The sequence below is a fragment of the Pseudochaenichthys georgianus genome, chromosome 12 (genome assembly GCF_902827115.2).
Source record: "Pseudochaenichthys georgianus chromosome 12, fPseGeo1.2, whole genome shotgun sequence".
Lineage (NCBI taxonomy): Eukaryota > Metazoa > Chordata > Actinopteri > Perciformes > Channichthyidae > Pseudochaenichthys > Pseudochaenichthys georgianus.
This window is the reverse complement of record NC_047514.1, coordinates 21,273,375-21,290,045: the sequence shown is the minus strand read 5'-3', so window position 1 is coordinate 21,290,045 and position 16,671 is coordinate 21,273,375. Positions and strand designations below refer to the sequence as shown.

The 16,671-nt window shown below is 41.5% G+C and overlaps 1 protein-coding gene across 1 annotated transcript in view; it reads right to left on the bottom strand.

Moving 5' to 3' along the window:
• adamts6 (ADAM metallopeptidase with thrombospondin type 1 motif, 6) overlaps positions 1–16,671 on the bottom strand; it is a 61,976-nt gene that overhangs the window by 15,731 nt on the left and 29,574 nt on the right. The window contains exons 12-17 of the mRNA XM_034095360.1: positions 10,191–10,336; positions 8,252–8,315; positions 4,898–5,000; positions 3,638–3,771; positions 1,332–1,455; positions 670–750 (exon numbers count right to left, since the gene is read on the bottom strand). Of these exons, the coding sequence (XP_033951251.1) occupies positions 670–750; positions 1,332–1,455; positions 3,638–3,771; positions 4,898–5,000; positions 8,252–8,315; positions 10,191–10,336 (652 nt within the window). The remainder of the gene's footprint in view (positions 1–669; positions 751–1,331; positions 1,456–3,637; positions 3,772–4,897; positions 5,001–8,251; positions 8,316–10,190; positions 10,337–16,671) is intronic.

Sequence of the window (16,671 nt, the reverse complement as noted above, 5' to 3'; positions counted from 1 at the left end):
AGACTGTGGATATCTGCACAAAGCTGTGGGCCAGTCCACTTAGTAGATGTTGAGATATTTCACTGGATAGTGGATTTTTGTTCCAAGCTAATGGCACGAAAGGACATAGCATCAAAGTAATTAGGGTTCATCCTCAGGGCAGATGTACCACATGTCATGGCCATCCATCAAACACTTTCCAGTCATACACTTAAAAAGACAAATGTTGCCCTTGTGGTGGCGCTAAAGGAAATGTCAGGGTACAGTCAGTGTGTTTGATCCTTTTAAGACCCTGCACAGTATGTCTGTACAAAATTGCATGTCTATCTATTTAGTAGATGATGAGATGTTTACCTGGATGGCGCACTGTTTTCCCAGCTAATGGTGCGACAGGACATGTCACTGATAAAGTAAGACATTAGGATTCATCCTCTGGGCACCATGAATATATGTACCAGGCAACCTATCTAATGGATTTTGATGGAGTTATTTCACAAAAAAAACAATTAGTAGGGTTTATCCTCTGGGTAAAATGGATGTTTGGATCAAATGTATTGCCAATCCGTCCAGTAGTTGCTGAGATATGTAAGCCTGGACTAAAGGGGTGGGCAAACCGACATACTTAACTTATACAATCCAATATTAATCTGGTTATAAATGTGACTTGATCATATGGAGGCCTTCACTTACCAATGTAATTCTTCGACATGGCAACTTCTTTGATCTCGATGTGAACCGATCCTTTTGGGATCTGAACCACCTCCATGTAGCCTGGAAGAAAAGGACACGGAGAGTTGAGGTTGTGTTTCTCCTACTCAAAGGGAGTACATATAGAATAAATCCAAACCACCCAAAAAGGACAAATCAGGAGGACAAAACAATCCCCTCCTTTTTTTTTTTTAAAACAGTCAAACACGGACACACAGTATTTTTAGATGGTTTACTAGCCATACCATAGAAGGAGAAATATGTTTTCTCTCTCTCCTGCTGTCTATAGACATCCTCAGGCTACAGCAAGTCCCTATCTGTCCTCCTGATTTCGCCATTCCATGATGTAATTAATGGGGAAACAATCTGTCACCATGGCTCTAAAAAGCCAAAAGCATAGGCTTCTGTGGGTGACAAAGACCACAAAAAAGGCCCATTTCCTTGAGAGATTATCTTCCTGGCTTAAGGGATGTTATGCACAAAAGCTGCTTACCCATAAGGACGATGAGTTATTTTGTTTGTCACATGTGGTCATCAAAACAAAATGTCTGGACACACTGAGTGAATCAAACAAGCCTGACAGCTCCGGTTCAAATGAAAAAGGAAACCTGATAATCAAAATGCCTGGAGTCAGATATGTTTACCTCCTCTGGGTAGAGACTCGTTGAAGAGTCCCTCGGTTGCCTCGCAGGTGCTGCCATCCCCTCCACACACGCGGCATCGATCCTCTTTAGCATCAGAGCTCAGGATGTTGTCACAGCCCACGTGCTTTGAAGAAGTCAGAGAAGGCAGTGTTTTAATTGAAGACTGAAAAATGGGACCGAGAACCTTTTTATCATGAATCCCCTAAGTTAGATTTCAGAGCACAGACTTCATGGTCTTTAAAGCAATACATTTCACAGGTCTTCTCTATCATAATGGAACATTGAATAGCTTTGGGTTTTGGACTTTTAGTCAAACTAAATATGTATATTAGCATAGCTCTGAGAAAATGCGATGGTCTTTTCTCCCATTTCTTGACATTTTATGGACTAAAACAAGATACAGAGAAAGCATCAACAGGTTTTTTGAAGATTAAAAACGTCCATAAAATGGATGAGTACATAGGGAGTGATTTGGACACAGTTCCAGTCTTTAAAATGTTTGTTCATGTATGACAATACACCTGGGAGGATTACATGTCCACTGCTTCTTCAGATCTCTCTGTTCTTTCAACTCTTTAGGACTATCTGTCTGCTCTCTTTCTTCGTCTGTCTGTCCAGCGCCCGTAAACAGCATCGCAGCTTTGAGTGTTTCTGATAGCCTTCCAAGCAGACAGTGTTCTAGAGCAGAGGGTGCAAGCCTCTAAAATAAAACCAAATGCAGGGTTCAGTCTGGAAATAAACCTGCAATGCTCCTTTGATGGGGAATATTCCACCTCTTAGAAATTCTTTACCCATTAAAACACACACCATGTTGTGTTTTTATATTCAAATCAGACTAATGTTGTTGGCACAGACACTGCATGTTCATGCCAAACAGAAATCAAATTGTACGGTCACGTGGAAGTCAAAGCAAATACTTAAAGCGAGGAACCAAGAAGTTATTTCAGCTGCATCTCACAAAACACACAAAAACCCTCATCTCCACACAAAACTGCACAAAGTGATTTATGCTCATGAAAACAAAGACAGCAGTAACTGCCAACTCCTACCAATAATAAAATGTTATTAAATCAGCCTTTTCAAATATATATGAAGTCATTATTCAATCACAACAATGATTTTTGTGTTTTATTTATCTAAAAAAACAGTTCTGGTCGAGGCTGCAGAGCCCTGATAAGAGTCAGGAAGAACAATGCCAGACTTTTGATCACAAGAAGCCACATCGGCAACTCAAAAGCTTTATTGTTCCTCACTGGAGAATGTTGCTTTGGCAGTCTTGTGTATCAGTAATCTCGTCAACTGTGCTCTCAAAGATATTAGCTGGCATTGAGGCTGAGGGAACTCTTGCTTGGTCAGTAATTGCCCAGCTAACATGTTACTTTAGCTGTCATTTGACAACATATCAGAGGTTGAAAGTTTCAAAGAAATCCCAAAACCCCACTGAGGATAATGGCATCGCGTGGTTTGTAATTATATTATTTATGAGCAGGAGATGCATGATGTTTTGAATGTATCTGACACGCATTTCACCAGCAAATCAATAATAATACTGACTTCTATTTGGCACAGTGCCAGTTACTGCATTAACTTGTTTTGTTTTGATCAAACAGGATTGATCACAAATGTGTATCTGGAAATAGTTCATATGTAGAGTTAAATACGTATTCAGATATGTTGTTGATATTGAATTTGCATTACTATAACATCTGTCATTTTATTCTATTCTTAGTGAGCTAATATCAAAGAAATGTACGGAAAATTAAACAATTAAAGTTGAACAATTTTAAAGCTATAAAAAAAATTAAAAATACTAAAGGTTTTTCTTTCAATATATTTCCATTACCAGAGCTTTCAACCACATGTTAAAGTCTTCAGTGTTCATCATGTGACCTGGTTATGGAGTTAATGTCGATTGGTACCAACGACCTCCAGCTAACCTCTATGTTCTGAAGAGGACTGTCACATGCGGTTGAAAGCGCCACAAAAATCTTTAGGTTTTTAAAGTTTGCTATCACTGATTTTAAACCACGATTGAAGTCATACCAAACATGATTGAGTTCATTAGCTTTCCTGCTAATGTTGTTAGTGTGGTGGTTAAAAAATAACGACGGTTTATTAGAATAACTTTTATTGTGACAGCTTTAGTTACAGTATAAGTTGTATGCATATACAAAATAAAGCCCAGGTTAACCTATGTTGTATTTGTTCTCAATAAAGGATATTAAAACAGTCATTTGCAAATCTTTAATCGAGTGGATTTAGGCTTTCAAATCAACATAAGGTCTGAGCATGCTCTGCTGCCTTACCTTACACTCTCCATTGATGCAGATGTCCAGAGAGTCAGCCTGACACCGGGTGCCGTCTATGACTGCAGGAGAGCGCTCTGTGTAGAAGTTGTAGCCCTCTGCTAGACAGTTCAGCGCACAGGGCTTAACACCACCTGGGTTACACAGAGTGCACACAGACAGAGCTCATGGTGAACGAGAGTTCAGCCTGCACACAGACAACAGGACCTGAACGCCAATAGAGAAACTCAGAGATGAATGATAAACAACACATGGAGACTAGCAAACCCCGGGATCTCCTCTTGACTTGTTGACAATAATAATCATGAGGAGGAAAGTCAGCGGTGCTCGGATCTAAAACCACGGAAACCTGACGTCACTGTAACACCGACTCCACCAGAGAGAGCGCCGGCTGCCAACAACAATTACACTGACATCAACACGCAGGTTATCTGCTGTTTAAACATGACGGCCCACGGAGCCCTTTAAATCAGGAGGTGATGGATTTGACAAAACAGACCCCCGAGATAAAAGAGATCAAACTTAAGCTCTCCCATCCCTGAAAGAAAACTAAAGCCGTGTTTACATGCTTCGACTTTTATCACTTTTTCTCGTGAAGTGGATATTGTCCATGATTTACAGACATCAAGGACAGAACTTAGGGGGAGAATGACACAAAGCATGTACTAATAAACGCCTGCCAGTGGATGAGATAGTACAATAGCATTTGCACCCCATTCTTGCTTAGACCAAAGAATGAGTTCTTCTGTCAGGACGGCTTTCAGACATTTTACATCTCCGAGGTTGGAGAAGCAGCAGAACCTGGAGACGAGCACAGATATTTGAACACAACACGGTGTGCAGCAATCTGAAGAATTCTCTACCCTTTCAAACAATCTTCCCACTGTTGGTGTTAACCGTGTACACAACACAGACCGGCCTGCAGACTGTCATTCGGGACAGAAAAAAGGATGACAGCTCAGCACGCAGCACGCAGAGCTGGTTGCAGCAGATCAGCATCTCCCTAGTTGATGGCTGAGCTATGATGCAATATGATGATTTAGTGTCTTGTAATGGAATCGTAATGTCTTCTTATATCAATGTCATACACAATTCCACCGTGTAAGTTGATGCATGTGCTTGCTCAGATTTAGCAGAAAATCTGAACAAATTAGTTTTTTATCGAGTGGTTATTTTATATAGACTATTTTTTTCTTTTATAATAATATATTGTGGAATGGATTTTAATAAACAGCTGGAACAACCCGTCCCTGAACTCACCACCAGTGTAAGGCTTCCAGTTGTAATACTTCCCACGGAAAGGCATTTTGTCAAAATCAGCACACTGCTTCTCTCGGAAATCACGAGATCCCGCAAGGCAGGCCTGCAAATAAAAAGGATGTTTAGAAATTGTGTTGCATTCAAGTGTCAAGTATACTTAACTGACTGCTTACCATTTAAATCATTTCCATATAATGTACAAATCTAATAAAAGACTAATAAAATGTGCTTGAGATGAGTTAAAGGTGGGGTAGGTAAGTTTGAGAGACCGGCTCGAGATACACTTGTTATATTCCATGGAATGCTCTTAACATCCCGATATCAATGAATATCTGAAGTGCTTTGACAACAAATCCATAAAAAAATGTCATCTGTGGAAGCCGTGGTACTGTAAAAAGCACGACCAATCATCTGAGCCGGCCCGGCTAAAATAACTGGATGGCCTACCTGCCTGTCAGCCGTCCATCTGGGCACAAACTTATCTCGTGCCCTCATTGGTCATGTGCGCGTTCGTGTGTGTTGGAGGAGGGGCTCTGTGAGGAAGATTTTTTCCGGCTGTGTATTTTTCAAATTCTAGCGCACTCGATCTGCTTTCTCCAAAATGACCTACCCCACCTTTAAGGAAAGACTGAGTTGAGATGGATAATATCCTTGTTGGATTGTTGAACATAGTCTTTTGTTTTTCTAACCTTTTCTTAATGTTCCATGCTTCACCAATCATGGATAGTCTTTGACAAATGGTGTAGCGCTGGATACAGACTTGCTGTTTATAGTTTTTAATGTTTGAGAAATAAATGTCATTCTGGGGCTTGGAAGTTGTTTTCTTTAGTTGTTATTGACATTGACATTGACATTATTTTCCAATATAATTTAAGTATTAAAAACTGAGTGAAGCAGCACAGACCTTTTGAATCAATTAGCTATGTAAGTGCCAGGATGACAAAGCAAAGATTATGTACCTTTGAAAAAAAGAACAGAACTGATGTTCACTTTGATGGATTGCACAACTCAAACAAGTTAAAAGAGTCTGCCAATTGATTTTCATGTCATAAGAAAATTAATGGAAACTGATGGATAACTGGAACGAGTGGAAAATACCTCCCATAAATCTAGAAATCTGCTGCATGCATTCAAAGAAGTTCAGAAAAAAGTATGATTTGTAGTGAAGGAGTAAAAACTTGCAAGCATAGTGGTTTTAAGATGTTGAGTTGCAGTTGTAACCATTTGTGAATTATCTGCAAAATCTTTTTATTTATTCTGGGAAGTTTTTATTTGCATTGACAGCATTATCATTAACAACTGGACAAAGTCTGCAAAAGGATGTCACATTTTATTTCCAGACACTAAAACAGACTGAAATCTTTGTTTTGCATATGGAGGGTTTTTGTTTTGTCTTCATGAGTGGATGTTGCTCCAGTTAGAGGAGGTAAAGAAGAAAAAGTTTAAAGACACACTTTATTGGTGTGAAAAGGTCCTTAGAAACCCCAAAACAGTCTCCCCCGGGACACATAAAAGCTCTTGGGTCAAAGCTGTATTTCACATGCTGAAAGTGTTCCACGTCAGAGCCGGCCGTGGGGAAGGCCATTTTCATTACCACTCAAGTGTTTTGCCAATATGGCAGCTTTAAACTCGCACATCAAACATGCAGATGGAATCAGATGAGACAGAATAATATTATTACAAGTGTGTGTTGAAATAACAACACGGCCGATTTACATGTTGAAACACGTGTTTGAAGGAGGAAAAAAAGACTAAGACCACATGAGTAGGGCTGCAAGTAAGGATACACCAGATGATTATCATTTTGTCCAGAAAATACCAGAAAATAGTTACAAATATCCTGTGGAGCCAAAAGTTATTTCTTAAACCATCAGTCCAAAAGACAGCAGCAAGTCTTCATTTATCATGTTTTATTAATTTAAGCTGGAACAAGATAACGTTCTTCTTAACAAATGGTTTAAATGATCAATGAGTTATCAATATAGTTGACGATTACGTTTTGGTTCATGGATCGACTTTGTATCTCCTCCAGTCTCTAGAGGAGAAGGGGAACACCACTGTTTTGAACAGATCAAAGTCAATTGACTAGTAACGACGTGTGCTACAAACCCTCGGTGGGAGATTTTTCAAGTCGAGAACATTTTAATAACATCACTGTAGTATTCTTGTTTGTGCTGAGAGACAATTGTTTCTGTGAGCCATAACTCTGGGGATGTTATTCAGTCTACGACAGACATTTTGAAACATTTGATGTTTTAACAAGACATTTGGCACAGATGTCCGTAGTGGCCAAATTGTTGCCCCTGTAATAAAACGACAACTATAACCAACATATCTGACTGTGTCCAAGACAAATTGGCTTTAATCTAATCAGAAAGAAGATTCCTTTTTTTAAATAGCTACTGCATGAAGCATTATGCCAATGTATAACAGCCTTATGATATAAAGTTACCTCCCACAGGAAATATGTAGTAGCAACAGGAAGTGAGAGAGGCCCCATTAACAAATGATATCTGACTGCTGATCAATGTAAAAACAGTTGTGGTATAAACATCAATTTATGCATGTAAGTGTGTGAGTGCTGCATTTGTCAATGTATCTACATCTGGTGCTCACGCTCACACACATTTCCCTGACAAGGTGTGGTCAGTGTGATGAAATAGTGGTTGGGGATGTTGTTTGTTTTCCAAAGAAAACACTCAGTGCTTGCGCTCAGCTGTTATTTTTAAGGCTTGCGGTTAAATGTCCACCAGGGCCCTAACTATTTCAATTTTCACCTTGTGAAAAAAAGCCCACCTGGAAATAGTTGAACAGAGATCTCCACGTGCAGCCATGTTAAATATTTGTTTAAAGCTTTGCTCCAGACCTCAAAAAAAAAAAGAAACTTGGTGAATTGCTTTTTATAAAATATGCTCTGAAACTGTCATCGTGGTTGACTCAAGTGAAATGTCACAAACAATATGTGAACTGTTAAGTGACAGATAACCCAAGAGTTGCTGGCGGAATATTGAATAACTGCCTGTGTGTTTTTATCATCGTCTGTCCTGCGTTCCAGGAAGAAAGCATGTCAGAAAGTTTAAAGGCGGTGTAGCGCTGCTAGCTAACATGCTCCTTATAAAGCCTTTCCTAAGATAACATGTTCCACAGGAGAAAAAACCTGGAGGCTCAGCAGTCATGCTGCGACAGGCCAAATCCATCCCGGGTCAGAATGCCTCAACTATCTCAGTCCCTTTACGAACCAGAGCAGGAATTCCATCAAGAGGACAGTTTAGCTTCCAAGTCACTTGTATACTTTGCTCCAAATACCAAGCAGACAGAGTAAAACAGGGAGGCAAAGAAATGAAGAAAACTTACGTCGGTGTTACAAGACCTGTAACGTTTCCTCTCCCCGAGGCAATACTTCCCTCCTCCAGACGGGCTGAGAGACACAGGAGAATTCAGTGAGTTGGGAATTAAAAGGTGAGAAGACATGTTCAACGCATTGAGCGTCATAACCCACAGAGAAAACATCTTTGGTGGTGTAGTGAGTACATTTTGGTGAATGCAGTTCATGAAACAGGCCTCAGAAAGTCTCTGCCAGAAGACAAAGTGTGTTTGTGTGTCTGCTTTGCCGAGTGTGTACGCCAGTGATTCATTCATGAAATCCAAGCTGCTCCGAGAGCTCTTAAGTGTGACATGACATTTAGCTTTGGGAGAGAGACTGAAGTCTGTAACGTCAGAGCGATCCACTACATTTACTACATCTGCAAACGTCTGTTTTTCCTCTCTTATCATCTCTTCTTCTCACCTTCATTAGCCTCCCTTTCCTCTGAGACGATTTCCACTTCATTTGCAGAGTGAGCCAGGCTCTGTAATGAATGTGTCAGACGCTGCTCTGGCTGTGTTTTCTCTGCCTCCCTCCTCTTTGCACTGATGCCTGAGCGGCAGCGATCACCTTACACAGGTGTTCCACATTATGCCGGTGCCGTCTCCTCTTCCCCTCCTTCCTCCTTTTCCCCCCTTCCCTCTAGTTCACCCTGGCTCTTTCTCGTGTCTTCCTAGACGTAACATCTAGCTCGGAAAACAAAAGAATGAACCGATGGGAGAAGGATAAACGTCTATTTCCAGACAAAGATGCGCTGGACTTGTCCCGTGAGGACTAGGGGATGCTTTTAAACAACAGAAGTGTGTGAGCTGGGAGCTCAGCTGACTGCACATGCTTCACCAGTACATCTTAAATAGCATAAGGACCAACTTCTGTGATAAGTTAGATTCGAAGATAGTGGTGCCCAGGACGACCTTGAATGAACCCTCCTCTGGTGACCTTAGGTCTGTCTTGGTACGGCGAGACTGAGTAACTTTTAACAGAAGGAATAACATAATTTTCCTGCTTAACACATCCCTACTAAGGCTGGTGTGATCACTGGCCTATGGTGGCTAAGTTAGCATACTTAAACTTAGCATACTTAATACTGAAAATGGTTCATCTTGTAGCTGTTTAACATCATGTGTTTTCAGGCAGGTGGGCAGAGCTATTTTAGCCTAGCTTAAGCTTAAAACGGTGCGCTTCAGTGGAGACTCCATGCTTTACTAAAATGTCCAACCAACACATTATAAATCGGCTCCAGCCTTTTATTTAATGCCTTTATATCTGCCTTTCTCTCGTGGATCATCAATTTACACTTATTGTTGACCACTAACTGACCTATTTCAACAGGAAACACACCACATTTATTTAATTATAAAAGATAAACGCCTCACTTCCTGTTTGACTTTAAAGTATTCCACCATTGTCCTGTATAAGAAAAGGCAAAACTGAAGTGGCATTTATTTACACAATGCTTTGTTACTTCCTGTTGCAGTTGACAACAAAAAACTAGCAAAAATATTTTTTTAACAAAAACGCAATTCTTTCTATGGAAAGTGGCATTTATCCCTGTGCTACTATTATGCCTCTCCTATCCCTTTCAAATATAAACACACACACACACACACACACACACACACACACACACACACACACACACACACACACACACACACACACACACACACACACACACACACACACACACACACACACACACACACACACACACACACACACACACACACACACACACCACACACACACACACACACACACACACACACACACACACACACACACACACACACACACACACACACACACACACACACACACACACACACACACACACACACACACACACACACACACACCACACACACACCTGTAGGCAGGACCTGGATGTGTGTGTTCAGCTTGCTGCGGCTTACTTTGCCTACTTACGCTGGGCTGTCACAGTGCCTCATGGAGGAGGAAACACCGCCCCCACAGGTCCTGCTGCACTCCCCCCACGAGGACCAGGGCCCCCAGCCTCCGTCCACACTCTGAGGCCAGGTACCGAACACCACACACTCGCCCTGGTAGCACCACTGCGAGCAGAAACGCAGAGGAAAGAGAGAAGGAAAGTTAAGTTATCGTGCAGTCCAGTTGAATCGTATCCAAAATGTGAGACACAGTTTAGACACGATTGTTTTAGAGTCACAATAACATTATTACATATATTATGTATGTGCAATAGGGAAAGTGATGTACCCGTTTGTTTCTTTGCCATGTGATCTCTGTTCTGTATCTATGACTGATTGACCTGAATGTTTTATGTGTATTATCTCGATGCCCAAGACAAATGTGTCCTAAGGGAGACAATAAAGCTCTATCTTATCTTATTACAACAAAGAATACTGCAGTGTCAGTTTTATAAAGTTTGACATCATGATAAATCGATGTGCATCTGTGTACAACGAACTGTAGACTAAGCAGTTGTCCTTCAATAACACACGCGCTCCCTCTGCCTTGCTTTAGAAACACACTAACTTGTGATTACGATATTACTCACCCTATAATTCATGTCCGTATTAGCCCTGTTATTTCTCCTCTCCTACCTGTCATTCTGTATGGGTTATTGCTGACCTGGTTTCCTCCTCGGTGAGCTTAATTGTTGTCTATGTAATGTGACTCAACTCAGGTGAAATCCATTTGAACATTAAAGGAATAGTTCAACATCTGAGAAGTACTTATTAGCTCACTCCAAAATGGAAATGATTAAACATGAGAACACAGATGTCAGTTAACAAGCACTTGCTCAAATCAATACAATTGCTTTCCTGCTAGAGCCTTACTTAGCGGCTGGTGGTAGTATTCAAACGTGTGATGTCACTATGTCGCAGAAGTAAACAAAGGAGAACAATGGAGGCATTTAAGGCAGGGGGGAGGTGTGTGGGAGAGGAACACAGGGATGTTAGCCTTTGCAGACCATTTACATGCAAAAAACCGCCGCATAACACACTACAGGAAGGCATAATAGGGCCCCTTTAATTTGTTTATTTGTTTTGTCCAACAAAATGTGTGCTTATAATCCTCTTGAACACATTATTAACAATGATTTGATTACAAGTTGAATAAACAGAACAGCTTCTTCTAGTGACATGTCTTTGTGTTCTTGTTTCCAGAGTACTGTGAGGAGCTTTCAGAGGCAGGTGAGGGATGTACAGCAGTATGTGTGCTGACCAGGAGTGTTTTAATCCTCGTGCTAAGCTCCAGAGGGAAGAGAGGTTTAGAGACGTCCCTTTGTCTTTCAACTGTGTCAGTGGGTTAATAACTCAGAGGCTGGGACAGATAAGGTAAGGGCTGCGTGTCCCTCTCTGACTCACTCATTCCCGTCCTGAGATGCTCTTTAAACAAGAGTATCAGTGGGCGAGGAGAGAGGAGAGATGTGTTGAGGGAAACTGCCTGACAGAAACACAGAGGGGGAGCGGAGATGAAGTCTAGCAAACTGTTTATCTGTGAGTCCATTTAAACATACAGAAAAGTCCTCTCAGTTGGTCAGTTTCTGCCCCTCTCCCGCCTCCCTCCGCCCTCTCCCCCAGCCTCTCTCCCTGCTCCTGGTGGAAGGGCCTCTCTCCATTACACGCTGGGTGAGAAATGGCTGACATTCATATTCCTTTGAAGCTCTCCCCGGGCAGGGGCAGACACGGTATGCCACTAGCTCTTCTAAAGCTGCTCCAAAAGCTGATTCAAAGCCCCCCCGGCTCAACCTGGGGCCCCCGGTGTTGTCCAGGACCCTGTCCGTGGGCCCCGGCCCTCAAAGGCTCCACTGAGCTAATGGTAATCGCGGGTGACAGCTCGTGACACTCTGCTATTCTTTCCTTTTAGACCTCGGACCATCCGGTGACAATGGCTGCCGTAATCCGTGTTAAAACTGTCTCCCCTAACCTGGCTGGCATCAAGAGCGGGCTGATGACCTAAAGCTTGGCCTGCTAGCATGTGTGTTTTTGTGAGTGTTAGCGCCATCCCAGAGAGGAATAGCTCAAAGTTGAGGCAGTGAGGTACCACTATGAGGCTCATTTCTGCACACAGAGGAGGTTATTGATGTGCTCATTACAGATCAAAATGTATAACATAAAAAAGGTATATGATTTTCACACTTAATTAAATGTTTTTTCTGAAAAACCCTCTGTTTTTACCTCAACCAAAATATGTGATAGGTTAATGGAATTAGTTTGTGGTGCTGACTGCATTGAATAAATACATCACAGCAACATGTATTTTCTGAGTGCTATCATTCACTCACAAAAAACAAAAATCCCAATGACGATGCCGCTGGGTTAATTGTCAAGTATGAGAAAATGTATTTCAAAATTCCTCTCTTTTCTCCTCCCGTAAAACAAAAACACATTTTGATGACCCGTCTTGACCTGGGTGACGGGGGTGGAAATGTAATCATTTAAATGATTGATGATGCAAAGCTAACCAAGTTCATCATATCAAAGCGAACTTGACTGTTAACGTCTGGGTTGCAGTAGCTGGGAGAGATATCATAGGTCAGAGGTGAGTGTGTGGCTGTCAGTTTGGAAAAACATCTCTTACTCATCCTCCTCCTCATCTAGCAGTGTGTTTGAAGAATATCTTAAACCGCCCACGAAACCACTAGGATTAAGTGAGAAAATGTGTTTTTCCAAAATGTGTTATTCTCTGGTAATTTGGAAGAATATTCGATGACTTACCCCTTTATCAATGCTTCCAGTCTGGCACAGGGTCCCCTCCGCAGCGGGGATACTGTTGGTAACACAGCGGTTGCTTTTGCTAAGGCACCAGAGCTCTCTACACACTTCCTAGGAAAGAAGGCAAAAGCAAGTTGGTCAGAATAAATCAATTCAGTAGACCGGGGGTGGATCGCTGATTAAGGGAAGGATTTGTCAGTAGCCTTTGGTGGTTTCGTCTCCACTCTGACGGAGAAGTAGGAACAAAACTATCTATAAATCTACTTGATTCAAGATCAAATCAGATGAGTTGATGAGAGGCATCTAACTTTAAGAGCTCATATGCTTTGGATCATCGTACATATTGAGCAATACGCCGAGGGTCATTGGGTGCTCTTAATGTTCTCTTATGAGAAATGAAGAGTCAGCTGGATCAACACCATGACTAACGTTTGCACGTTCACCTCAAGACCACACGGGACCGTGACATCAGTTCAAGAAATCCCATTTCTGCTGCTTAGGGGAAATCAAGAATGAGCAATAGGCCTCCCAAGTCTTAGATAAAGAAGACTTGTAGGTCTAACAAATAGCTTTAGTATTACTGAGTGGTCTGAGTAAACATCCCCGTCTTCTCCTCCTTAAGTCTAGAGCGTAAGGAGAATCCATTTAGATTAAAAGAAAGGGAGTGTGTGTGTGTGAGAAGGAGAGGTAGTGGGTAGACAGCACAAAGTTGCCCCCAAATAAATAAAACCATAAAGAGAACACATGTTACAAGGACTGCTCTGCACAACCTCGCATTAGATTTCCCATTAAACCGAGCTGGGACGCCCCCGTGTCTCGTCTTCAAAGGCTTTTACAGGACAATTGTGTACGGCAGAAGAGCAGGCTCATGAAAAAGAGTTATGATCCAGCGCATAGATCGTGACCCCCGGGGTCAGTGAATATACCACGGCCCCGACGCTCCCTGAGCCTATCCAGATTAAACAAAGCGGCAAACTGCTACTCTCTGGTTGCAGCGGCTCTCCTCGACCAGCTGGTTTCAATAAGCCGCCCGCTGCTCCATTCACTATCTCCACCAGCTGAAAGGTTAGCGTCCCGGGCTTTAACGAACGTGGATGTGCGCCTAATGGATTTACGCAATGTGAGAACAAGCCGGCGATAAAAAAAAGGGCAAGGGCACTCGGTGAGGGCCTTGCTAATATAGCCATCACATGTTTGTTTGTTTTCATACCTTCCAGTGCCACGCAGCTGACCTGCCTGTGTTGGTATCTCGGAGCACTAACTGAAGGAGGAAATGGTCATTGGAACCAAATTAACGCAATCACTCACCATAACTTCCTCTCTTGACTTATGTGTTTCTTTTCCCACCTCTGACACAGGTTCACACTGTGGTGTTACGTCGTGAGATCCCCCGCGGTTCTTTAAAAGTTTTGAATTTAGTTCAACCGCCGCAAAGGTGTCGTTGGCTATATTCAGTGGAAATTGCTGTTGTTTACTCGACATGAGTGGTTTACAATCTCTTTTGGCAATGGCCCCTAATACAAACGCAATATACATTGTGTTTGATTTGTGAGCAAACTCAATTATAGAGGTTCGATGCATTTTAAAATTAGACAGAAAAAAAAGAGTCTACATCCAGACTGTTCTTAGTTTAGCATGCTTACATTTACCAATTAGCTCTAAAAAGCCCAACATCTTATTGTTTGAGTAAACAGCCACATGGTCATGGTCAAACTCAAAAGTATAAACAAGCTGACCGAAACCATTTTAAATATCCATGTTTTCACAAAAGACTCAAGTCTTTGCATTCGTATTCTAATTCCCAAGTCCTAACCTCGGAGTTTCAAGTCCTGAACAAGTCTTAACGCGCTTTTCTTGATATTTTGTTGTATGCAAATGTATGCATGGTTTCATTCTTTGTACCCGCTCAGTGAAGTAACTTGTCATGTGTGCCCTGAGTTCCCATCCTGTCCTGAAGATAAATGAAAGTGGTTGCAGATTTGTGGCAGGCATTTCAGAGTTCGGGACATAGAAAAATAACAAATCACTTTGTTATCAAACAGTCTAAGCCCAACATGTTTTACTAGTGAAATACTAAAACTACCATATGACATTATTTATCGTAATATTAAAGATAACTTTGATATACTCTGACTAAACCTCCCCTGGTTTCCCATCACTGTTTTCTTTCGCGCGGTACAAACGATAACTAAATACAACATATTTCCATCTAAATGTGGAGTTCAGCAGGTTAGAGTTGAGCCTTGGCTTTAGAAACCAGACTCTCTCACTCATTAGACTTTTTATCCATTTCTGTGGTCACGTCTGTCCTGAGAGGCCGCGCAGAGGGCATCTCTTTCACAGATGCTGTATGAAATAGATCTGATTGTCATATGAAAAACTCCAATCTAGTTGTGGAATCGTGCCGGAATCCAATCCGCTCATAAATGTTCGTCTTTCATGCTGATCTAAAACCACAATTATGAGCTTAGAAACCCAAAATAACGGGGCTTGAATTTGGGGCCTGTTATAATCTGCTGTCTTTCAATGAAATGAAATAACCTCATGATCTCCAGCTAATCTACGTTCTCTTTTTCCAATATTTTACGTAACGCAAAACAATATCACGTTATTGTTCATTAAATCTTCGAGGATTCTTTTGACCGCTTATTTGACCGTTGTGGCTGTTTCTCATCTTTCATTGCCTGTGTCATTATGAAGTGCGGTTTTCTCATGACTCTGGCATGGGAGGTGAATCATTATCCTCACAGACTTAAAGATGAGAGAAGTGTTGACTTCAATCCTTCACCTCTCTGTCCGGGGCGTTTATAGATTAATAAGAAGAATCGGGCACGTGTGGAAAGACACCTCGAAACCAGTCTTGTCGTCAGACATAATAAAAACTATTATATTCCCCTAATGTTTATCCTCCATTAACCTCAAATATGAACTTGAAGGAAACTGTTATCATCTCAGTGAGGACGCCTGAACATGCTGTGGCTGCACATAGACACCTCTTATTCAACATGTGAGAAATAACAGAAATTAAAATGGAGCTTGTTGTTTCAGATGCTTTTGTTTTGCATTTGGTTTTAATTTACAAAAAAATGTGCCTGCGCTTTTATCCATTTCATAAGTGTCTTTAATAGACATTTAGAAAGCTATTGGAGGGGAATATGGCAGTAAAACCTCATTTGATCACATTACATCACTTTGCTTTTGTTTTTTAAGCAATGGAGCTCACAATGGGATACAAGATGTGTTTTTTATCTCAAAAGTGATAAAAAAAACAAGAACGTTTTAAAAACACATATTTTGGCCATTTTGCTCAAACCTCTGAGAAGACTCCTAACTTCAGTTCATCAGTTTCCCACGCAGGTAAAAATAACTCCTTTGCAACATCATATACATATCAGATTAATACATTCATTATGTCCAATTTACTTTCCAAGTTCAATGTGTGTTGGAGATGCTAAAGTAACATTGTTAACTTATAAAAACTAAATGAGCAGTTCAAACATAAAACAGGGATCCTTTGGGTGAGTAAGAGGAGGACAAGAAGACAGATGCTGGTTTCTTACCCCATACTTGCACTGGCGTGAGGAGGTTCCGTACTGGAAGCGACACTGCTCGTCTGCATCGTACACCTGCCAGGGGCCACTGTTGGGTACGAGGAAGTCTCGTTTCAGAGGTTCATTGTCCAGACACGTCCCCGACCTGAGCTGTCA